This window comes from Prionailurus bengalensis, chromosome X (genome assembly GCF_016509475.1).
Source record: "Prionailurus bengalensis isolate Pbe53 chromosome X, Fcat_Pben_1.1_paternal_pri, whole genome shotgun sequence".
In the NCBI taxonomy this organism is placed as follows: domain Eukaryota; kingdom Metazoa; phylum Chordata; class Mammalia; order Carnivora; family Felidae; genus Prionailurus; species Prionailurus bengalensis.
The window spans coordinates 13,492,909-13,519,011 of NC_057361.1; the positions used below are offsets into that span (position 1 = coordinate 13,492,909).

At 42.2% G+C, this 26,103-nt stretch overlaps 1 protein-coding gene across 7 annotated transcripts in view; it reads left to right on the plus strand.

The window, feature by feature from the left end:
* Positions 1–26,103, plus strand: part of REPS2 (RALBP1 associated Eps domain containing 2) — a 221,226-nt gene that overhangs the window by 40,404 nt on the left and 154,719 nt on the right. For all 7 annotated transcript variants that reach the window (XM_043570309.1, XM_043570303.1, XM_043570305.1 and 4 more), the window contains exon 2: positions 17,892–18,015. In XM_043570309.1, coding sequence (XP_043426244.1) covers positions 17,892–18,015 — 124 coding nt within the window. The remainder of the gene's footprint in view (positions 1–17,891; positions 18,016–26,103) is intronic.

Below are 26,103 nucleotides of genomic sequence, written 5' to 3' on the forward strand. Positions count from 1 at the left end.
CCCTCATGATTTCATCTAATCCTAATAACCCCCCAAAGGCCCTATCTCCTAATACCATCCCTTTGATGGGTAGGGTTTCACCTTGGGAGGGGGCACAAACTTTCAGTCCATAACAGAGTATAAACCTTTTGAGTGTAGGGACTGTTCTGTGTCAGATATGTCTAAGTTGTCAGATCTCTAGGCATGGCTTGTGAGAGTGAACTGTTCTTGGGGTAGATTGTCTTGGAAGAAATCAGGACCTAGACCTCAGCTCATCCGTTGTGCTGGGGGTGCCAGTTTAGGGGGGATGGTGGTTTGTATAAGATCAGGCAATGCAAAGTCTATTCGGGCTGATGGAACAGTGTCTACAGGTGATTCAAGGTACAAGATAGGAGATACACCTGGGTCCTAGGGATGTCCCTCCTGGGGGGCACAGCTCAGTGACCAAAGACCTAAAATCAGGGAAAGTTTGGGGATTTGGGTATCAGGGAACTGTCAGGGGGTACCTGAGGGTAAGGTGCAGGACAAGGACAGAAAGTTGAGAGCAAGGCCAGCCCTTAAATGATGGGTGTTTGCTAAGCTAGAGGGGAAAGAGGATGGACATTTATTGCTGGGGCAAAAAAAGGGATTTGGTCATGGAAAGAGGTTAGTCTTGTCAATATAATGTGTCCATTAGGTCACGGTAGGACCAGTAGCAGAGTGGATTTGGGGCTGGGTTCTGGCTCGTTGGGCCAAAGAATCCACTTGCAGTTGCTGTGATGAAGCTGTGGGACTTAGTGTGCTGGTTGTCATGAGGCCTTGCTGTGGGGAGAACAGTCATGAACAGGGAGGACGCCAGCCTCAGTTTCAGTGCCCTGTAGTATAGGCTGATTTGAGAGGGGCCAGCTTTCTCAGAGGGAGGCTGCCAGAATGTCAGGGAGGGGAGAGGAGCATTTGTTGTACTGTTGGATAGGGTCTTTACTAGGAGTTGGACAAAGAAACCCAACTAATGCAGTCAGATTGATTAGATTACTCCATCAAAAGTGCTATTTCTTTCTTATTTTCTTTTTTTTAAGTAGGCTCTATGCCCAGCATGGAGCCCAACGTGGGGCTTGTACTCATGATCCTGAGATTAAGACCTGAGCTGAGATCAAGAGTCAGATGCTTAACTGACTGAGGCACCCAGGTGCCCCCAGAAAGTGCTATTTCTGGTATGAGTTTAACTCTGTGCTGGAGGGTTCCGATCTGTCTGGGTTTAGGTTGGAGAGCAAGAACTCTAATGTGATCTGAGACTGAACTTCCATTCGTTCATTCCCTCCCAAAGCATTTCAAGGATTTGTGTATAATACACGGATGCTCCACTTACATGAGGTGTCCTGGCTTGCTCTGTTTCTTTCATTAAGGCACTAGTTTCTTTGGAAAGGAAATGTGTGTATGAGTGAGTATATGTGTGCCTGTGCATGCATGAGTGGTATAAAATAAAAGATCTATCGAATGAACTAAAATGAACAAACTTACAAAAATACCAGCTAACCCCAACCTGTAATTTTATGTTTGAAAAGCACGAAAAATGTCAATAAACAAATTGAAAAGCGAATCCTTTGGCTGCTGAGGTAAGTCAGAATTGCCAGAACCAGTAAAAGCTTTATATAATCTTGGCGTTGCATGTGTGTTCACCTGAGATTTTGCTGCCCGTAGCTGTACAAAATTCTGTGATATGCAGAGCCTAGAAACCGGGGCCAGAATCCTAAAATGAATTTTCTTTTCTAATGTGAGCCACTTTTTCGTTTTAGTTTGGTTCTAATGTCAAGAGCACGCGTGCGCGCGTGTTTCCTTCATTTCGTTGATTCCTGGCATTTAAGTCAATGCCTGGCACACAATCAGCCCTCAGTAAGTGTTCTTATTGTCGATTCTATCGTTCTTTTTCCCTATACTTTTCTCCTACATCCTAGTGACTGTCTTCTTGGGGTTGACAGGATGCTTCCTTTGTACCTGGGTGGTTCACTCTCCTGGTGCTCCTCCCTTCTGCTTCCCTTGAAGTGTTAGATCCCATTTTGTCCCCGGGCAGGTGTCAACCCTGAGGAATTCCTGACCCTGAGATATGTGCCTGCACATGTGCAGCCAGTTGGACAGCTTGAAAAGCTGTGGCACTGGCTTGCCAAAGAAGGCCTTGTTTACAAAAGTCATGATAAATCATTGTCATCAAATGTCATCACTACCTATAATCTTTGCTCATTCCAAAAGACAGTCTCAGTGCCTGATAAAATCTGTTGAATCACTTTGTTCAACTGATAAATGCCAATCCATTGTGCAAAAGCCAAAGCAGGTAGCTTGAGTGTAGAATTTCTTTAGTTCTTGTCTTTAAGAACCATTTTAGTTTCATGTGTGATTCAACATAGTTTTTCATTTTAATTCAAAAGTGATCCCTTTTCTGCAAAAACAAACAAGAAACTGAGTAAATGCAAAGTTCTGGGAGGATATGTTGTATCTATTTCTCTTTGGCTTTGTTTGCTTGGAATCAGGTGATTACACAATGATTTACCTGAACTCGCCTGAGGTGCTTGCTATCCTGGGATCAGGTGGTATATGTGGTCCTTTAAATCTGAAAAAAAATTCTGAATAGGTTGATGTATTCATATAAGGCACAAGTCAGTGGTACAAAACAACATTTGTACGGGATCTCTCAGTGCAGTGAAGAGTTAAAACTCAGTAGATGTATTTAATTTATTCCATAAGCCTTCTTAGTGGGAAATCAATGGGATGGATGCTGTGGGGAATGCAAGGATGATTTTAAACATTCTGGACTTACCCTTAAGAGACTTGGGCATTGTAGGGGGGATGTAGCAGGTATACTGAGAACTGTAATACAAAGTACAAGTGGTAAACACCAGGGGGGAAGGTTCTAACTATAGTTTTAGCTTTTACCCATAGAGTTCCTTTAAAAAAATTTTTTTTAAATGTTTATTTATTTTTGAGAGAGACAGAGCCCGAGTAGCTAAGGGGCAGAGAGAGATGGAGACAGAATCTGAAGCAGGCTCCAGGCCTGACGCGGGCCTTGAACTCATGAACCGCGAGATCATGACCTGAGCCGAAGTCAGGTGCTTAACCGACTAAGCCACCCAGGCACCCCTGGAGTTCCTTTTTTTTTTTTTTTTTTTTTAAAAACAGTATTAATTTGTCTTTATTTTTTTTTTCAACGTTTACTTATTTTTTTAAGACAGAGAGAGACAGCATGAACCGGGGAGGGGCAGAGAGAGAGGGAGACACAGAATCGGAAGCAGGCTCCAGGCTCTGAGCCATCAGCCCAGAGCCTGACGTGGGGCTCGAACTCACGGACCTCGAGATCGTGACCTGGCTGAAGTCGGACGCTTAACCGACTGCGCCACCCAGGCGCCCCTAGAGTTCCTTTTTATAGAATTTTTGCGTCTAGAAAAAGCCTTGTGTCCTACGTAGTCAACTGCTTCATTCCAGTAGATGAGACTTGAGACCATGGGAGGTCAGGTGCCCTCCCCTGCGTCACCCTGTTAGAGCTCCCTTTGGCAAAGATAACTCGTTTCTGTAAAGCAAGCTGCTGCATTGTTCTATATTGGCAACTTAGAGGAGAAGAGTATTGTTTTTGGGTGTTAAATCTGGGCTCAGTGAGTGAGGACCATTGCTGCTTTGTCTGGCTGGGTACTTTGGTTTGAAATTACATTTAGAGCAGGTGGGAGGGGAATGGTTTTGGGGTATGTCTATAATCTGCTGACATAGGGTTAGGCTTTGTCTCTTACTCCTCACGACTTTTCTAAATTCATTTTAAGTGGATAATGTACATGATTCAAAATTCAAAAAGTATAATAGGAAATACAGCAAACTCTTCCCTGTCTCTGTGCCTTGGCCAACCCATTCTCTTCCCTTCCCTTTAGGGCAGCTGGCAGCCAAGTTTGTTAGCTTCAACTTCCAGAGGTAGTGTATAAATATGTAAGTAAATGCATCTACAGTCAACCCCCTTAAAAAATAATCTACTATACCCACTATTGTGCACCTTGCTTTTTTTGTTTCAACAGTTTAACCTGATGATCTTTCCATGTCAGTATATAAGGAGCTTCCTCATTCTTTTTTTAGTTCGTGTTTTGTGTGTGTGTGTGGTGGGGTGGCAGACAGCTGAATCCACTCTAGATAATTAAGCCAAAGAGGGATTAGGATTTTAGGTAACTTAGAATTGTTTGGAGGGCTGGAGGAACAGGCCAGCATCTGACTTTCCAGAAACAGCCCCAAGACACGCATCTCACTAGTATTAAGTGGAAGCTGCCCGGGCTCCTGCCTGCGAAGCAGCAGAGAGCAGGGACTTGAGTCCACTGCAAGTGCTTCCATTTTTGTCCTGAGCCAGGAACCAGCTTTGCCTTTACCGCACCTTCCCACCTGCAGGGCGGGTGCTCTGAGCAGCCTCTCTTCCCTTACATCTCTCACTTCCAAAGTGTAGTCATGTGTGCATATGTCTGATCAGTGGAGACTTGGTCACATGTTTGCAATCCTCAGCTTTCAAGTTGGGAGGTGAGACTTGTAATAGGAGAAATTTCTCCAAATAGAGAAAAGTTTTCAAAGGATGATGGGTAATCACAGATATGACAGATATCTATTAGAGTTGCCTAGAATTCTGTTGTGTGGTTGAACCATAGTTGGTTAATATTTTATTTTTAATTTTTTTAAATGTTTTATTAATTTTTTGAGAGTGAGAGACAGAGTGTGAATGGGGGAGGGGCAGAGTGAGAGGGAGACACAGAATTCGAAGCAGGCTCCAGGCTCTGAGCTGTCAGCACAGAGCCTGATGTGGGGCTCGAACTCACAAACTGTGAAATCATGACCCGAGCTGAAGTTGGACGCTTAGCCGACGAGCCACCCAGGTGTCCCTGATTAATATTTTAGATGAGGGACCTCTAGGTGTGTGTTTTCCAATCTGTATCTTAGACAATATGTATTGAATGACCTTGTACATAAGTCATTTTGCTTGTGTAAAATGGAATATAAATTCAGAAGTAGAATTCCTAGATGAAAAAGTTGATTATAATTCTTATGCATATTGCCAAATGGTCTCTGGATGTTATATGAGCCTGTGTTTCCACAAGCAATGTACAAGTTCCTGATTTTTTTGCCCAGAGTCTTTTCCCTGTGCAGATTTCATCTAAGAGTGGCAGGTTGGGTCTTCCCCACTACTGGGGTGGATTTGGGGCCTTGGGCCAAGAATGCTGGCACACCAGGCCTGGGCCATCACCTCTGCCAGTATAGCCTGTTTTTAGCATCCGGGCTGGATTCAGTGTACAGTTTATTATAGATTCTCTAGCCCTAAATTAAATGACATCTTGGGGAATCTGAACAATGATGTAGCTTCCAAAATTGATTTGCAACTTGGGAGGAGCTTCCATGTTAGAGGACTTGGATCATTATGTGTTCACAAATGCAGAAGGACAGTTTTTTATATGTTTCTTTATTTTTTAGAGAGAGAGTGTGAATGAAGGAGGGGCAGAGAGAGAATCCCAAGCAGGCCCTGTACTGTCAGTGTGGACCCTGGCATGGAGCTTCAACCCACAGACCATGAGATCATGATCTGAGCTGAAGCCAGATGCTCAACCAACCGAGCCACCCAGGTGTCCCTGCATAAAGGACATTTTTAAAGAATGGTTATTAAGATTTATAATACCTTTACCCTTTAAAAATAAAAAGCAAAGAAATGAAATAATCCAGACAGAGAGAGACAAATACTACATGGTATCACTTAAATGTGGAAGCTGGAGTGGGGGGGCGGTGGGGGATGTTGAACTCCTAGAAACAGAATAGAATGGTGGTTGTCAGGGCCTGGGGCAGGTAGGGGGTGGAGGTAAGGGGGAGAGGGTGGTAAAATGTAAACATTTTCAGTTATAAGATGAATGAGGTCTGAGGATCTGATGTAAAACATGGTGACGATAGTTCATAATGCTGTATGGTATAATGGAAATTTGCTGAGAGAGTAGAACTTAAGTGTTCTCACGCATAAAAGTAAACATGTGATGAGTGTGTTAATGATCTCTGGGGGAATCTTTGCACAGTGTGTATGCATATTGAAGAATCACATTGTACACTTTAAATATGTGACTCTTTTGTTGGTTTTACCTCAAAGCTGAAAAAAAGGGCAGACTCTTAACTTTGGGGTGTTAGTTATTGCATAGGTTTTGTTATAACTGAAAGCTGGCGTCCAGGTGCTCCAGTCAGTTGCTGTGGAAGTATTTAGTGATGTAGGAAGCCCTTATTTAAAAGCTCCTGAAAATTTTAAACAAATGTATATAAATGGGTAGAAAATGGGGTGTAATACATGTGTGTTCTTTTGTAATGGAAGTGTTCAATCTTTAAACTGGCATTTAGGGGCGCCTGGGTGGCGCAGTCGGTTGAGCGTCCGACTTCAGCCAGGTCACGATCTCGCGGTCCGTGAGTTCGAGCCCCGCGTCAGGCTCTGGGCTGATGGCTCGGAGCCTGGAGCCTGCTTCCGATTCTGTGTCTCCCTCTCTCTCTGCCCCTCCCCCGTTCATGCTCTGTCTCTCTCTGTCCCAAAAATAAATAAACTTTGAAAAAAAAAAAAAAAATTTTAAACTGGCATTTACTTAGTGTAGCTGGTTATTTAAAGAAATGCCCTTTTTCTGCATGGCTATTGAGGGTTTCTGCAAGGATATAAAGTATGGCTCAGGGAGGCAGTGTGTTGATATGCAGGGGTTGGTAACCCTACTGTAAAGGGCCTAGTAGGAAATATTTTAGGCTTTGTAGGCCAAGGGACAAAATTGAGGACATTATTTAGGTACTTATTTATATAACAAGAGACAAAACAAACTTCTACAAACTTTTTATTGACAAAATTAAAAATACAATAACCCACCACAAAATTTCTTTGGTAATACAGGTCTCCTAGTAAGAGGCATGGGATTCTTGTTTTGGGGATAACCTTTTACCTGATGAGATTCAAAGTTAGTGTTTCCTTTTTTTTTGTTTTTTAATGTTTGTTTATTTTTGAGAGAGAGCAAGCAGGGGAGGGGCAGAGAGGGAGACAGAGTATCCGAAGCGGGCTCTGCGCCGACAGCAGAAAGCCTGATGCAGGGCTTGAACTCAAACTGTGAGATCATGGCCTGAGCCGAACATCCAACTGAGCAACCCAGGCACCCCCAAAGTTAGTGTTTTCTGATCATCAAATTGATTGCAAATGTTCATCTGTAAAAACCATTCTCAGCTCATGAGCCATACAAAACCAGGCAATGGTCCAGATTTGGCTTGTGCACATTAGTTTTCCAACCCCTGATGTAATGGGAAGACCATGAGCTTTGGATGCATGTATGTGTAGGTTTGAGTATTGGCTCTGAACTTGTGACCTTGAACATCTCACTTAAGTTGTGGTGTTTATTTGTGCATAAACTGGAGGTAATGACACAAACCACATGGACTACATATCCTCCCCATGTTGTGTTGGGATTTTGAATTAGGATTCCAGTTCTGTAGACGTTGATGTAAGTTAGCTAGACTTACTTAGACTTAGTATTTAATGGATTCAGAAGCGTTTGTCAAGGGATAGAATATTCACTTAGTCTGAAAGTATTATGTGAAAGCATGTTTTTGCAATGGAGAGATCTAGTTGTCACCACCTTAACCAAATGGCCAAGCTTGGCCATCATTGGTGGGATGTTCTGACATGACGTGCTCCTCACTGATGTGTACCTCTTACTGTATCACAGTATCACCTATGTGGTGGTCTTGCCAGGAATGTTTGATGTGAATATTATCACAAGGAAACAGACAAATATACAATGTGGAACGTTCTGCAGGAACATTGTGAACTCTTGAAAGGAGTCAGTATCATGAGTAACCAAGGGGGATTGTGCTAGATTAGGGAAAGATTAAGGAGAGATAATATAAAAACGTGATGCAAGAACAGTAAGTCTTGGTTATAAAAGAGAAAGTTCAGTTCTATAGGCCATTTATAGGACAGCTGAGGGAATGTGAGTATGGTCCATATGCTGTGGGATAATGTTGATTTCCTGAGGTATGGTGATGATGGTGGGATGGTGTAGGAGAATATCTCTGTTTTGGGGAGGTGAGTAATAAAGTAGGGGTGGGGGAGGGAGGGAATGAGAGAGAGAGAAAAGAATAAGTTATTTTTGTTCAGTGCTGCTTGCTTCCTAGCATGGCACTGAGCACAGTGCTTTTAATGGGGAGATGCCCAGGACATTGTAAACTATTAGCTACTTTCAGGTATTAGTGGGCTCTTCTGTCTGAAATTATGCCTAAGCACTGAATGTCCTCTCTTTAACAGTGTGGTAGTTTGCCTTAGCATGTACTATGGTACTGATGTTGAGTAATTAAATATGGGGGTTCATATTTTCTTGGGCAGCTCACCCAGGTCCCTCTGCACTGAAAGTCCCTCTTGATTTTTCCAATGTGTAAATGGACAGGAAAGGAAAACTCAGGATAATTGACCTGCCTCTTCAGCTGGTACAACTTGAAAGCATGTCCTTCAAATAGTCCTCTATATTGCTTTAAAAATGTTTATTTTTTTATTTTGAGAGAGGGAGGGAGAGAGAGAGAAAGCACACGCATGCAAACGGGGAAGGATCCGAGACAGAGGGAGAGAGAATCCCAAACAGGCTCCCCACTGTCAGCACAGAGCCCGATGAGGGCTCGATCTCATGAGCCATGAGATCATGACCTGAGCTGAAATTAAGAGTGGAGGCCTAACCAACTGAGCCACCCAGGCACCCCTAGTTGTCAGTATTTCTGTTTTTGAGGGTGACATGGGGACTGACATCCCCTGGGCACATGCTGAGTAGCAGGAGGCTTGGAGGAAGAAGCCTGCAGTGTGGTTCAATGGAGCACCTAGTGGCTGGAGCATTACTGACATGTTCTGGGCTCTGAGGGCCAGGATAAAGCCTGGTGGAGGCCTTTCCTTGTGCTTTAATCCTAACCAGTCCTTCCTACCTGAGCACAGACAAGTTAATATCCTCTTATATTCCTGCAGGAACTCTTATGGCTACATGGTGTGAGATGACTAAAGCCAATTTAGCAGCCACTTGTAAAAGTAATTATGAGATGAGAAAAAGAAGAGCAATTCTGCTACTATAGGCTGTGAAAATGAATGAATTTAGCAAACATTCATTGAGCAAGTGAGAAATAGCAAGCATTGTAAAGTATGAGTCTGGGGGTACAAATGATAAAGATACACTGTTGCCTTGTGCTGGGCAGTTGGGAGGCAGGGGAAGGAATTGGGGTACAGTGGACACAGTGACCAAAATACAGATTTTGGTATATTGCAAGACTAGTGATGTGGTAGAAGCTAGTGAAAAGGGTTATGGGAATGCAGAAAACATGCCATATGGAATTAAGGTTGCAAACATACGGTTGGTCCTGAGGTGCTCTGAAGAATGAGCCTTGTGGGTAATGAAGTGGGGGAGACCTCCAGTGTCCAGGCAGGGGGCACAGCAGGTGCCCAGAGGCCTGAATGGCTCTTATGTGTTGAGAGACTGGTTGGTGTCTGGAGTGGCTGAAGCTTTAGGTGCAGGGTGGGGAGGAGAAAGACATGGGGTTGTTGGAAAGGTAGTTTGGGTCAGATGGGAAGGCCTCAAAAGCCATGCTCAGCAGTATGGTTTTACAGGAAAAGAAGCGGGGAACCCTGGAAGTCCCTTTGAGAAGGGGGGTGATCTTGTTTTGATAAGATGATAGAGGGAGTGTGGAGGATGGTGTGTGAAATTGCACTAGTCTAGGGGAAGGACTTGAAGCAGTTGATGTGTGAGCAAAGAATTTGAACTTGGCAGCTACAGCAGAGAAAGAATAGAAAATAAGGGTCCACTGGTGCTTTTGCAGAATTCTTTCAACCCCTCCCAACAAGGCTTTTTACAATTCTAAATCTTTCTAAGGTTTTTAAGTCTTTAAAAATACTTGAAAGAGAGAAGCTTATTCCAACCTTTGAACAGTTCTGAAAATTTATTACATTTCAACTAGGAAAGAAAGTATTATTTCAGGCAAACTGGAACATGTGTGGACTGATTACTCAGCACAGTCACTTAATCTTTCAGAATTAGGTAGGAGGTAAGCTATTTTAGTGGCCTTCAATCTTCTTCCAGAACTTTGTCCAGGTTCCTCCCAAATGGTGTATTTCTCTGATTCGTATCCAGCACCCCCACAGTTTAGTGTACATCTGTAAGCTGTAAGGAAGTTGATTTCATCCGTTCCTTCCCCCCCCCCCCCCATCTTTGGCCTTCCACCTGAGAAAACAAATACTAGTCCATAGGTTCTTGTTCTGTGTCACAAACTTGCACAACGTGTAAACTGAGATGGATCCAGCCGAGAGTGTTACGGATTTGGAGTTTAGACTTAGAAAGAAGAGTGGAATCTTTGTATTTTTTCTTTATTTTGAGAAGTGCTTGGCAACTTGGACTGTTTGGAGGAACAATTATATAAAATATCTCCTGCTAATTGAGTATCAGGGATAAAGCACCACCTTATTTCCTTCAGTTTGTGTTAAAATGTTTCTACCCACAGTTTAGAGCTTTCATGGAGAATTTAATTTAGACTGAGAACATCTTGAACCTTGACAAACAAAACTTACAAAATTAACCTCCTTTTTGAATTGAGAGGTCTCAGGCTTACAAGGGTCTATACATAAGTTTCAAAGGCTTATAATTACTTTATCTTCTTGTGGCTTGAATATTTTAGAAAGTTCTTGCCATGAGGGTTGGTGTCAAGAGCAAGAAAAGTGACCTCGGTGGGCTTACCTCACTTATGTCTGTATATTCCACGTTTGTTATAAAGCAGTGATTCTTTTTTTTTTTTTTTCAACGTTTTTATTTATTTTTGGGACAGAGAGAGACAGAGCATGAACGGGGGAGGGGCAGAGAGAGAGGGAGACACAGAATCGGAAACAGGCTCCAGGCTCTAGGCTCTGAGCCATCAGCCCAGAGCCCGACGCGGGGCTTGAACTCACGGACCGCGAGATCGTGACCTGGCTGAAGTCGGACGCTTAACCGACTGCGTCACCCAGGCGCCCCAACAGTGATTCTAATGGTACATGAGACCAAAGGACACTTTCCAAGGCAAATAAAGCAGTTGACTAATGTCAGATTTTGGGTGTTGGTCTCAAAGGACCATATGGAGGTTTACCAGCAGTTTTATTTACCTTTAGTTAAGAGCTTTTCAATTCTGTGTATTAGTTATGGCAAAGGAATAACTGAAGGTTAACTTGATAATAAATTAATGCTGACAGAAATAGTAGTTGTTAAATTGTTCACCTGTCAGGAATTATAATTTCTTAGGGATTATACTGCAAGGTAGTTATATTGATGCTGGAACCTACATTGATGATGTTGGTGTTTTTTCCCATGTGTAGACAAGCCTGTACCTGAAGATGTGTAATTTATTTATTCACAGTAAGAGGTGTACAACTCAGTTACTTTTTTAAAATTTTTTTTATTATTTTTTTTTTAATTTTTTTTTTTAATGTTTGTTTATTTTTGAGACAGAGAGAGACAGAGCATGAACAGGGGAGGGGCAGAGAGAGAGGGAGACACAGAATCTGAAACAGGCTCCAGGTTCTGAGCTGTCAGCACAGAGCCCGATGCGGGGCTCGAACCCACGGACCGCGAGATCATGACCTGGACCGAAGTCGGACACTCAACCGACTGAGCCACCCAGGCGCCCCCTCAGTTACTTTTTATTTGTGATGTTTGGTTCATTCACTTGATTGAGAAATTTTTGACCGAATCTTGGATGCCTATCCTTGTGCTAGGAGCTGAATGGAAGTTACCCCTTGCCTTTGGAGAGAAGACATTTTAATGGGAGGCAGAGAGAAACAGATAATTATAATATGATAAGTGCTGAAATGGACATGAAAAAGCTTGAATGTGGAGGATTTCAAACATACACATTAAGTACCGACTAGGAGAATGAACCCCCATGAACCCATCACCCAACTTCAACAGCTGTCAACTTTGGGGCTTTCTTGTTGCACCCATATGCTCTACTTACTCCAATCCCCCCTTTTATTTGGAAGCAAATCCAAGACAGTATATCATGTGATGGGCATTTATAGATGAAGAGTCAGAATACGCAGAGAAAATAAACTATACCTGGGGATTTGGGAAGGAGCTACAGAGAAGTGGCATTTAAGAATGGAGGCAGTGCAGTGGCTGGATGGCTCAGCCAGATAAGTGCTCTTTTTTTTTTTTTTTAATTTTTTTTATGTTATTTTTGAGAGAGAGGGAGGCAGGGAGGGCTAGAGCAAGTGAGCTGGGAAGGAGCGGAGAGAGAGGGAGACACAGAATCCAACTCTGAGCTCTCAGCACAGAGCCCAATGCGGGGCGGGGCTCACACTCACAGAGCGTGAGATCATGACCTGAGCCAAAGTCAGATGCTTAACCGACTGAGCCACCCAGGTGCCCAAGGGCTGACTCTTGATTTTGGCTCAGGTCCCCATCTCACGGTTTGTGGGTTTGAACCCTGCATTGGGCTCCCTGCGCACTTTCTCTCTTGCTCACGCTCTCACTCGCACGCACGTGCTCTCTCTCTGAAAAATAAACATTAAAAAAAGTTCCCGTTTCATGTAAAAGGGATGGGACCCAACAGTTATTGAATATGGTTAACCATTGTATTAGGTTCATTTAGTACACTATTTCATTTTTTTCTTCACAATAGTCCTATGAGGGAGGCAATATCTCTGTTTTACATATGAGGAAATTAGGTTTCGGGAATTTGCCCAAAGTCATAAAACTAATTAGTTTTCTGTGTTGGAAGCCAACTTTGGCTTTAAGGCTGTTTAGTTTACCACCTTCTGCACCGTGTGCATAGATACCGAGACTTAAAAGTACAAGATCTGTCAGTGACAGTGGGAGGAATGGAATGCAGCTACAGAGTGTGTGTGTGTGTGCATGCGCATCCATCCATCCATCCATTCGTTGTGTTCAGAGAGGAAACTAGAGATATGGCTCAGGGCCAGGTTGTGAAGGGACTTTAATGCCCCTGAGGAGATAGAATATTATCCTGACGAGGGTGGAATTCCAGGCTGATGGGTCCTACAGCATGAGAACAGTATTGTCAGCTGGCAGAAGGGGGAATATGCACACACTGTGGAAGACTCGGCAGAATTGGAAGATGAACTGAGGGGGGTATGGGCCAGAAAACTTATTTATTCCACTTCTATTTATTAAGCATAGACAATATGGCAGAGAATGACGAACAAGACACACATCTTCCTGTTTCATTGATGTTAGTAGAGAGTCACATGCACAGGGCTTGTAATGTTGTGATTTACAGTAACAAATACATATTTGGTGTTCAACCCAGTTCCAGGCAGAGCTCCTAAAACCCTTGGAATTTCCTGTGATTGGAATAGTAAACGTGTCTTTTGATATGTTAATGAGGTGACTTTGGGGAAAGCCCTTAGGCAACCAAGATGGGGGTGGACGCCTAGGGAGCCAGCATGGTGATTAGAGGTTTGGAACTTTTGATACCTGCCCCCAACAAACCTCCTGGTGGGGAGGGGGCTGGAGGTTGAATCCATCTGCAGTGGTCAGTGATTTAATCACCCATGCTTATATAATGAAGCCTTCATAAAAACTGGAAGAGGACAGGCTTCGGAGACTTTCTGGGTTGGTGAGCACAGGGGGATTTGGGGAAAGTGGAGTGCTCCAAGGGATCATAGGAGCTCTGCACCCTCCCCATGCCTTGCCCTATTCATTTCTTCTGTTTGGCTGTTTCTGGGTTATATCCTTTTTATAATAAACTGTTAATCTACTGAGTAAAATGTTTCTTTGAGTTTGGTGAACTGCTTCAGCAAATTAACTGAATCTGAGGAGGGGGTCATGGGAATCTGATTAATAGCCAGTTGGTAACAACCTGGGCTTTCGACTCAGTGTCTGAAGTGGGTGGTGGGGGCGGGGGGTGGGGAGCAAGGGGTAGTCTTATAGGACTGAGCCCTTCATCTGTGGAATCTGATGCTGACTCTGGGTAATTGTGTCAGAGTTGAGTTGAATTGTAGGACACCCAGGGGGTGTCTGGAGAATTCCTTGGTGCTGTGTGGGATACCTCCCCCTCCACATTTTGAAATTGGTACCTGAACCATAATACCTATGATCCCACAAAAAGGTGATAATAAACTTCCTAGTTCTCAGAAAAAATGCAAAGTAAAACTACAACGAGATACTACTACACTCCCATTAGAATGGTGAAAATGAAAAAGCCTAAAAAGACCACGTGTTGGCTAGGACGTGAAGCAGTGTGGCCATACCTGCTAATGCTGAACATAACACATATCTGGTAAGCCAGCAATTACCACTCTTAGAAACCTATAGAGAAATGTATTTCACAGCAATGTATTCCAGTCTACATGTCTTGACAAGATATGTGCAAGAATATTATAGCAGCACGATTCAGAATACACCCAAAGTGGAAGCCATCCAGATGTCCAGTGGCAGAAAGATCAATAATTTGTGATATATCCACACAAGTGTTGAATAGCAACTAAAATGACTGAACCGTAATTTCACTCAACCACTTGGAAGACTGTCACAAACAACATTGAACAAAGAAGCCAGACACGAGGGTACATACTCTTTGACTATTTAGTCTTGCCTTTTTCTGAACTTTATATAATCTGTGGATTTAGAAGTTAGGAAAATGGCATGTGTGTGGCAGTTGAAAGGAGCCGCAAAGGGGGCCTTCTACAAGGCTTGTGATGTTTTATTTCTTGATTCTGGGTGCTAGTTACATAGTTGTGTTCCATTTGTGAAAGCTGCTCTCCCCATACACTATACACTTAGGATTGGTATGCTTTTCTGTATGTCTGTTATGCTTTTCTATATGAATATTATATTTCAGTAAAAAGCTAAATATACAAAGTAGTACAAAAAAGTTTAAATTTCAAAGAGCAATATTTCTACAAACAAATTCTGATAATTAGTAATGATGTCTACTTGTTCACTCGAGGAGAACTCAACTTTTTCCTGAAAGTCACACTCAGGTTCTTCACCTCTCTCCGTATTAGTGCCTGCTCCTTTTGTTGCGAGAACACCAACTAATGGGATAAATTTAGAAAAAAGTTAAATCTGTCCCTGTATGGTTAAGTCTGTGAATTCTATTTAAAAAAAATCTGTCACGAGAGCCAGATGGGACACTGGGAAGGGTTAAGGCTGTGGCAGAGGAGAAGATAGCGTTGGTTAGGGACATGGGTCGGTGGTAGGGTCAACTGGATATGGTTACCACTGAATAGAAGTTTCTGAATTAGGATTTGGAATAGCTGACGTCAGCAACTGAGGTGAGGGCTGCCAGAAGATTAGTTAGCAGATGCCAGGATAAGTGGAGAGGGGCAAAGGAGCGCGGCTTATTTATGGTATGTCTGAGATGGCATTGGGTATCCGTGTTAGGGTTTTGGAAAGTGCGAGGGGTGTTAGGTTTGGAGAACGTGATTTGGTGATCGTTTGGATGGTAACTGAAGTGTGGAGAGAGAATGAGAGCACTCAAAGAGCTGTGATTCTCAAACTTGGCTGCACATTAGAATTACCTTGAGAGCTTTGCAAAAATACCCATGCCTGGGCCACACCAATGACCAGGTAAAGCAGAATCTTTGGGGGGCTAGGGCCTAGCTATCTGTATTTTTCAAAAGCTCCTCAGGTTATTCTAATATGCAGCCGGACTGGGAACAAAATACAACAAGTAGATGCATAAATCAGACAGTTGTGATTGATTGGACACTATTGTCAGCACTGCCAATTTAGTTCTCATGAGGTAAGCACATTATTTCTCTTTACACTTACTACACTTATGGGGATATCGAGGCGTGAGAGTTAAGTAGTTTGCTTTAGGTTATGCAAACAGCTAATTAGGTCCTCGGGCCAGGATTCACAACCAACTCATTTACTCCAAGGGCTGTTCTCCTTACCATAACATCCTATTGCTTTAACATTTAAGAATGAGTGGGGGTGGGGTTGGGGGGGGGATTGAGACTTTTGGAATGGCAGCCGGAGAAGCACAGCAGACCCTCTCTCTAGTGGAACAACCTTTTAGCTGGTAACAAAAAAAATAAAAAAAAATCATTTGAAGTCTTTGGAAATGGATCTGAGGACATACAGCAAATGGAGAAACATTGAAGAAAATTTGCTAAATCTTGGTAAGAACAGTGAATCTGCAGTATTTGAGCCACGACCCGCTTACCACCTCTCCTCCGAAAGCTCTGTTCCTGGTGGGTCCAGCCAAGAAGATAGGATTCTGTTCCCCCAACCCCAGTTCCTTAGTCTAGGGCTAGGAGAGGTAGACCACCTGCTGTGAGAAATACTAGAAGTATCAGAAGGAGGGAAGACCAAGAGAGAGAAAGAAAAACACTAATCTGTACGTTCAAGAAGCCCAGCCCTGTCCTGCCCCCTGCTGTGGCTGCTAGGCTGTCTCGCTGTGACTCCAGGCTTGGGATGCCTGCAACCACAGTGCAAATGCCCGCAGTTGGGGCGGGGGCATGGGTGTAAGGCCAGTTAAATACCACAACGCTCAGTGTTCTTCCTGAAATCCAGCAGCTTTTCTTGAATAAATGCTCCCTGGCTAACTGCAAGCCTTTGGTTAATTTCCAGAGTTCTGTCCATTTTCTTCGTCGGTTTTCTCACTGCTTTGATGGAAGAAAGAATTTTTGTAAGCCCTCATAACCCCCATTTTTTGCTGACATCCGAGTTGAATTTTCATAGGAATTTTCTTAAGATTAATTAGTGGCTGTTTATAGTTTGGAAATCTAAAAGCTCATCCATAAGGACTAACTAAAAAGAGAAACCACGGTGTATATTTATAGCAGAATATCGTGTAGTTGTTAAAAGAAGGATGTGATTTTAACTGTGCTGATAGAAAAGATTTTCAAGGGATAATGCTAAATGAAAAACAAGTTGCTAATAGTATGTGGTATTCTGTTTGTATCAAGTATTGGATACACAAGAGGAAAAACACAGGTGTGTGCTATATATACAAACATTTATATACATATGTACATATATACACATACGTATGTATACATATATGTATACACACATATGTACATATATGTGTATACATATATGTATATATGTATATGTATGTATACATACACATACGTATGTATATGTATATATGTATACATGTATACATATATACATATATATGTACATATGTATATATACATATACATATATGCATAGAACATTTCCAAAAGAATATAATGGTTTCCTCTGGACCATAGGAAGTGGGGGGTGCTTTTTAGATCTTCACCCCACTTACTATTATTTGAGTTTTTGAGTATCTATTACTTTGAAATAACTTTAAAAAGTTACTGAATATTTGTTATCTTTAAACTACCAAATAGGGTATGTGTTAGTTTAAGGTCTGCAAATTAAAGATTGCAGGATCTTGAAGATATTTGTGCTCATAGCCCCCTCTCTTTTGTTTCTCTGAGCACTCTTGATTGTAATTTTAATGCTTAGGAAATCCTGTTGCCTGAAAACTTTAAGAATAATTAATTCACTTTTAGTTTTGATCAGCTGGGATAATCCACAAGTAGTGGTAATGACTAACGTGTTCTCTTTTCACCCCAGTGCTCTTCTAGACTTTGGACATTAGTACCTGCCCCCGGAAACAAGTCACTCTCTTTTGTAAGAACAGTAACAGCCATCCTTTGTTACCTTTCTTTTTCTCTTTGAAAGAGGAGGAATAATCATTGAGTCCTGAAATATCATGAGTAGGTAGAATTTAATGATCCGAACTGAAAATCTTCCTGTGAACTGTAGGACGCGCCCCCCCCCCCCCCCAAGCCAGTGTGTACGCATAGGTTCTCCAGGGAGTTTTTGGTTAGCTATGCTGTGAAATCCTTGGGATTTCATAATATATCTTGTCTCATTTTCCTGTTATGAAACGGGGTTTTCAGCCTGGTTTTTCTTGTCTGTTTTCAGATCACAGAACTGTGTGGTGCAAAGCGGGTTGGTTATTTTGGTCCAACACAGTTTTACATTGCCTTAAAATTGATTGCTGCAGCACAGTCTGGCCTTCCTGTACGGATAGAGAGTATTAAATGTGGTAAGTATCTCCCATTTTTACGTTTGATTGTCCACAACAGGTGTCTTGTTTATGAGAACCATTTTTAGTGGGCTTAAGGCCTGTTGTATAAGCATTTATGGAATTTCTCCTTGCTTCTAACAAGGTGTCTGTTAAATGAAGTAAGAAAATGTAGTGGATGTCTTACTTTCTTTTTGTTTCTTTAGGAAAAAAATAAGAGAGTGACCTGAGATTCATTCCTTTTAACTGAATTAAAGCTGAAATAGATTTTGTTCTTTAGCAGAAAGAGATCAGGACAGGAATTCTAGAGCCTGTGGCAAAATAGTAACATTTAGTTTAATTTTCCTCTTGAGGAATATGCAGTGTCATTTGAAGTTCTTTTAGGGACAAGGGCACAAATACCTGGGAGAGTATGAATGGAGCTGTCCCTTTTTTCTTTCCTGTCCCTGCCAGTCATATCGTATATGATCATCCTTAAAAAAAATTTTTTTTTAAATGTTTGTTTATTTTTGAGAGAGACAGAGCATGAGCAGGAGAGGGGCAGAGAGAGAGGGAGACACAGAATCCAAAGCAGGCTCCAGTTTCTGAGCTGTCAGCACAGAGCCTGACACAGGCCTGAAACCCATGAACCACAAGATCATGACCTGAGCCGAAGTCAGACGCCCAACAGATTGAGCCGCCTAGGCGCCCCATACATCATCATCCTTTAATCCCCCAATTCCTAAATAACTGTTCTAATCATTATTAAGTACTATGGAGCTACCAAAATTTTGGCAGAATGAACTTAGCTTCTCAAAGTTTTGGTTTAAAATTTTCTTATCTTGCCATCCTTGCCCCCAACCCACTGAGTGTTTGAGTACTCTCCACAACTTAAACAAAAAGCAGAGCCCCAGACTCTTAGCATCATCTATACTGTCTCATTATTGGGTTTACAAGTACCTATGAAGAAGGTGATTATTCCAGGGTTATGCTGATGTCCTCTGATACAAGTTACTTCCATATGCTCACATAGCCATGCAGGAACTTTTGCCTTTTCCTCATTTTGAGATAAAAACCACTCCACTGTCCACATGTGTCCTGTGAAGCCTTGTAAACGTAAAAGTGAGTTCAGGAACCTTGTAGAACAACTCTGAGAAGATTCTGATGGCTTGACTATGGGAAACAAAGTCCTTTTGCGCTAACCATCAGAGAGTCACAATCATCCTGCTAATCTTTCTTAAAGGTTTAGTGCGTGCCAGGTACCATCTCATTTAGTCCTCCCAGCATCCCACTAAATTAGGTGTTTGTGTTAGTTTACATTCTGTATGAGAAACTGTGAAACCAATTCCGCTGGAATCCCCGTGCCTTAACAAAATGAAGGTTCGCTTCCTGCTTTGCAGTGGGTCATGGTGACCCTCTAGGGCAGCTTCCCTCCATGTGGTGCCTCTGTGATCCTGGCTGCTTGATCTTGTGCCCCCCCCCCCCCCCCCCCCCCCCCCCCCCCCCCCCCCCCCCCCCCCCCCCCCCCCCCCCCCCCCCCCCCCCCCCCCCCCCCCCCCCCCCCCCCCCGTAAGCAACAGAGAAATAGTTTCTCACCCTAGCAATTAAATGCTTTGTCCTGGATGTGGCTCATGTTACTGCTGCTCACAGTGCATTGGCCAGAACTTGTCACGTGGATCCACTGAACTGCAGGGTAGACTGGGGCGGGTGGGGGGGGGGCATGCAGTTGTCCCCTGTACCCGCAAGGAGAGAACTTTCTGTGGATGAACACTGGAAGTCTCTACTGCGGCACTCTTTTTACCCTCATCTTACAGATGATTATTGAAGTTGAAGTTTAGGGGGCCTTGAGTAATTTGCCTAAAGACTTCAGGTTAGTAGAGTTTGGAGCCAGAATCTCAGTCTCCAGTTGCCGTGCTCTTCATTACTGTGCATAGTAGCCTCTTCTTGATTATTCTCTTTATTAAGGTGCTGATTATAATCTGGAGTCACAGAGTATTTTCTGAGTGGGGAAAAAATCTGACCCCAAAAGGCATCCCTTGGTATTACATAATTTGGTTTCTTAAAATAGATTTAAAAAATTGTTTTATTTATTCATTACTCATGTATTTTTTTTTTTTTTTGAGAGAGTGGGGAGAGGGGCAGAGGGAATCTTTAGCAGGCTCTACACAGCATGGAGCCCAGCTTGGACCTCGATCCTACAACCGTGGGATCATGACCTGAGCTGAAATCAAGAGCTGGATGCTCAACTGATTGAGCCACCCAGGCACCCCAAAATAGGTTTTTTGTTGGAGTGTTATTTCAGTGGCAAGTTTGGTATTTATGACTACAGGGCTGAGCAGTCACTGCTATAAGTCACTTGCTATGATTAGAGCCACATCACATTGTATTTGGACTTGTGGTAGACACTGAAAATTTCCATTCCACTGTAAATGGTCATTAAGCTTTATTGTTGTGTCTTCCAACTTTTATCTGCTGGAAAAGCTAAAGCTGCTTTTTGTATACAAGAATAAATTTCTGACACTTTTGTTGTTTAAGTTAGACTGGTCTTTTACGGGATTTGTGCCTACATCTACAGCTTAATTTCCTAGGAGGAGAAAGGGGGACGGAGTGTCTAAATGATCACATGTGTCAAGGATTAACGCTTTTTCTTAAGTGTAAGGCTTTCTCAGTTGTACCTTATAAATCCTGATGCTGCCTTTTGCCTCTGACAGTTTATACTCAGTTAATTTTGAATTTTCTTCCTTCACTTAAAGACTTATTAAATAAATGTTATTTACAGTCAGCATATGTTAAGTAAGAATGAGGGCAAGATTAGGCCAAACTTTGAGCTGCCACTTAGAATTTTCCAAGTTGTTGCTTGAAATCCATTCGCTTATTGTTTGATGACACAAACCTTGAAGGCCAAAGAGGATGCTCTGTGAGAACCTGATCGGAAAGGCTGTAGTAGCCTCATGACACTCAGGGAGTTGTGAGTCCGTTCTTACTTCCTGAATTACATGAGTCTGTGTGTATGTGTGTGTTAACCTCTAACCCGTAGCCTTGCCCATTTTGGTCAATGCCACCACCATCTACAGTTGCTCAAGCCAGGAGCCTAGAAGTCATCCTTGATTCCACCTTTTGCCTCGGTCCACAGTGTAATCTGTCAGCAGTCCTGGCAGTGTGGCTCCAGTCTTATTGCCTTCTCCCTCCATCTCTCTATCCTACTAGACTGGGCCACCTTCAGCCACTCACCTGGATACCACAGTGGTTTTGTCATTGATTTCTTGGCCTCCTCTCTTCTCTATTCCAGCCTCTTTGCCTATATGGCAGTAGGCAATATCACAATATCCATCAGATCATTTTGTCCTCCCCCTTGAAATCCTCCCCTGGTTGGCTTATTGTACGTACTAAATTCAGTCACTACACTGATCTGTAGGGCCCTGAGTGATCTGGTCTCTGCCTCCTTCTCCGTCCTCATCTTAAACCTGCCCCGCCTTGTGTTCTCCATCTTGCCCCCAGCCTCACTGGCCTTCTAGCCATTTCTGGGCCATCTCTTTCCCGCTGCAAGAAAGACCATGTTATCTCGAGGTTTTGGATTCCCTACAGTCTGTGTCTTTCCCCCTCTCTTTTCCATGGCTCGCTCTTCCTCTTCATCCTTCAGGATTTGTGCACTGTCCCCACCATCCTGTCTAGAGTAGGTTCTGTCAAATTAATTCATTAATGAAGGAACCAGCATAGAATAAAACTGGCTCAGGAAAATACAGGAGAGTCAGAAGTATTTATAGTCCTGGAAGGAAAGAATGCTGGAATAAGATTGCTAAATTACATATAAAATTGATGAATGCCCTATAGAGCAATAAAACTGTGACTTGGCTATTAGACTCTCTTCTGGGATGAAATTCACCTGCATTGCTATTAGACAAGGTTAGTTAGCTAACAGTTTTCTATGAGTTAATATCGATCCTTTCAGTGTTGTAAGATGCCTAATGAAGAGTAAACAGTAAGTCAAAACAAAAGTACATGTCCCTAGGGAGTTAGGTAATCCTTGGATGGGTTAATCCTGTTAGATGATGCTTCTGTGTGACTGTCCCCTCCCTGCTTTACTTTCAGCATCTGCTCCTTTATGGCACTTTCATCAGTTTGTAAATACTCCTTTATAGGTTTGTCTAATTTCTGTCTTCCTCACTAGTCTGCAAGCTTACCTAAAGGGAAGGGAGGAGGATCTGGTAGCCCCTGCTCTGTGTACCACTGTGGACACTCAAGGCATGTTTGTTGAATGAGTGAAGAGATGAATGCTGATGAATGAGGACCGAGTGTTAATCATCTGTCACTTTTTAATCTCAAACCTTTGGATTTCAGGTTCACCCAGAACTCCTAAGGGATTTCTAAAGAAGTCCTCTTTCTCAGGCCGTGGTTCCCAGCCTTGTTTGCACTTGAGAATTGCTGGAGAGCTTTAAGTGCAAACTAAAAAATACAGGTGCCTGGGGCCACTTCCAGAAATTCTCATTTAATTAGCCCCGGAGTGCAGCCTGAACGTGGGGATTTTTAAGAGCTCCCCCATGTGATTCTTATGTGGAGCTGGGGTTGAGAGCAAGTTCTAATGAAAACCGAGTAGAGCATTTTCAAGAGCTTTGCTTAAACTGTGTTTATAGTTTTGGTTATATCGGGACCTGAGTTGGAGTGAGGCCAGCGGCACCCAGGGCACGTAACTTTAAGGGGAAAGTCACACTCTGGGCCATACAAGTGCTGATTCTGCATTTACACGACCCTGAGAGTGAGCACCTCCTTAAATGTTGGCACTAGGCATCTCTCTAGCCTCACCCTATTTTGCCGGTTAAACAAATGGTGAAACCTTAGGATAATTTAGGAGGAGAGAAGCAGGGGGTGAAATTGAGGACCATTGGAGAATTCCTGATGAGGAAACCACATGGTGGACACTTGCTCTGGGAACTGTCCCTTCCTTCTTTCTGGGGACTGGCCGTGGGGGGTGTGAGGACTGAGAGAAGGTATAGGTAGGGCTTTTTAGAGGAGGTTTTGTAACCTCTTTTGTGTCATGGGCTCCTATGGCAGCCTGACACTCCTTCTTGGAATAATGTTCTAAATACATACAAAGACGTAGGAGTCCAAAGGAAACCAATTATATTGAAATTAAAACTAAGATACTTAAGAATGTTATATAGCAATATCCATACTACTTCATTAATGTATTAAATAAGAGACCTAAGAGTGACCTAAATAACTACTATACTTTCAAAGTAGTGAGCGGCATAAACAGTACTTGAAGATGTCTACAACAAGTGTAATGTGATATATAAATACCTGATTTCGGTGGGTGGCAAAGTTACAGGTGCTGCTAATGATACTACAGCGCTTTGTTGCCTACATTCATAATTGAAAGAAATGCAAATTTTTGGTTAGGGTAGGGAGAATAAAGATGGAATTTTTTTCTTAACCAAGATGACAGACCCCGTGATTTCTTTCTACAGCCCCTCTGGGAGTCTCCGAATGCTAATAGTGCAATAATGTGGCTCACATAGCCTCTAGGCTGTGTTCCCCAGACTGGTTATTGATCTAGTGGCAGTCTGGCACAGTCTGTAGGGAAAGGAGAAAGAATTAGGACAAAAGAGTGAGTTACTTATAAAATGAAATGTACTCAATTCTACGATGGTTGTTTTGATTAAATGCCCTTTGATGACATTGATAATGAGTAAATGTAATTGATTCGCCATGACCCCTCCAAAAATTACAAGAGGAGGGAGCCCCTGCAGGCAGGAGTGTTATGCTCATGGTCCTGTCACCATATTGCTGCATGTCTGGGACGTTCCTGGGCTTAGTTCTCCACCTGTGAGATGTGGATTTTCCAGCAGGTTTTCTCTAGACCATTTTCCAGCTCCGAAATGGTGCAGTTTTATGTTGAGTGTTCAAACCTGCAATAGAAAGAACGTTTTGATTTTTAGCATGACAGTAGAGCCTAGTGGCTGAGTGTGGGTCACAGCAATAGACTGCTGGATTTTGAATGGTTGGACCATCACTTTTTCTTTTTGTGCCCTCGTACAAAGTGGTGCCCTCCTAACCTCTTTGAGCTTCACGTGGCTCACCTGGGGAAGGGGTGTCCCAATAGTACCTGCCTTACAGGGTTGTTGCGAGCATAAATCAGGTAATGTTAAAATTTTGGAAAAGCGTCGAAACTATGTTAATATAGTACTTGTTAGCCACATTTGGCTGGCTGTTGAGGACTTGAAATCTGGTTAGTGTTGACTGAGAAATTAAAATTTTAATTTAATAGAAATATTTTAAAATTTAAATATGCAAGCAGTGTATTTTTCCATTAAATGAAACTTTATTGTTTTAGTAAGACTACATTTTACTTTAACTGTAGGCATTGTGTAAGACTAGGATCAAACTTCTCCTGTAAAGGGCTAGGTGGTGGATATTTTAGACTCTGTGAATCATATGGCCTTTGCTGCAACTTGATTATCTTGATTATATTCACTACAGACTCTGCCCTTGAACTACGAAAGCGGATATGGGTACTATGTAAAGAAACAAGAATGGCTGTGTTCCTTCCAATAAATCTTTATTTATGGACACAAATTTGAATTTCATACAATTTTCACATCACAAGCTATTTTTATTTTCTTTTTTTTTTAAGTTTATTTATTTATCTTGAGAAGGAGAGAGAGCACACACACATAAAGGACACAGACAGGGAGAGGGAGAGAATACCAAGCAGGCTCTGCACCATCAACAGTGAGCCTGATGTAGGGTTTGAACTCACAAACTGTGACATCGTGACCTGAGCCGAAGTCGGACGCTTAACCGACTGAGCCACCCAGGCACCCTATTTTTCTTTTGATGTTTTTCATTAAAAAATGTAAAGCCCATTCTTAACTCATGGAATATACAACTCATAGGTTTATCCCCAAGATAAATGAATTCATGTTCATCAAAAGCCATTTATAAGAATGTAACATTTATATTCATAATGGCCCGAAACTGGAAACAGCCTAGATGGATTTTAAAAATTTCAATATGTTCATAAAAATGGATTACTCCATAGCAATGAAAAAGAATAAGCTCTGTCTACATACATTACATTGGATGATTCTTACAAAATGTTGTGAAGGAATCTAAGTCTCAAGGATTATTACTGAATGATTCCATTATGTGGAGTTCTGTAATGGCGAAGGTAGTCTGTGGATTTAGAGATTAGAACAGGGGTTGCAGAGTGGGACAAGGAGAGGGGATTAACTAGAAATGGATGGGAAGGAAAATTCTGTATGATGGAAATGTCCTATCTTAATTTGGGTGTTATGTGCTTAATGTATGTGTTTGTCAGAACTCTTCAAATAGTACACTTAAGATTTAGAAAAATTATCCCTCCATACAAATACTCCTTACATAATTTAAAAAGAAATGAATTGGTTGTGTTAACATTTAACATTGTGTGGTATTTCTTAGTAAAATCCAGGTTTCTGGCCACATTCCTTCATGTCACCTGTCAACTGGAACTGAGCTGTTCCAGTAGCATTGCCAGTAGCCATACTAGTGTGGCTTCTGAGCACTTGAAACGTGGTGCGTCTGAATCAAGGTGTGCAGTGCAGGTAAAATACACCTGGGAGTTTGAAAAAAAACTTAGTCTGAAAAAAAGAATGTAAACTATTTCAGCGATTAGACAACAAAAAGAAAAGGCATATAAATTGGCAAGGAAGAAGTCATTAATATTTTTTATCTTGATTATATATTGTAATGATAATATTGGGTTCAAATAATTATTAAAATTAATTTTACCCATTTCCCTTTTTATTTGAAAAAGTTTTGAAAAATTTTGATAACATATACATGACATAAAGTTTACCATAAAGTTTATTTTTATCTTAACTAGTATTTATTTATTTTTAAAAATTTGTTTAACATTTTTATTTATTTTTGAGAGACAGAGAGAGACAGTGCGAGCGGAGGAGGGGCAGAGAACGAGGGAGACACATAATCCCAAGCAGGCTCCAGGCTCTGAGCTGTCAGCACAGAGCCCTATGCGGGGCTCGAACCCATCAACCGTGAGATCATGACCTGAGCTGAAATCTGACGCTTAACCAACTTAGCCACCCAGGTGCCCCTTAACTATTCTTTTAAAGTAATCTCTGTGCCCAT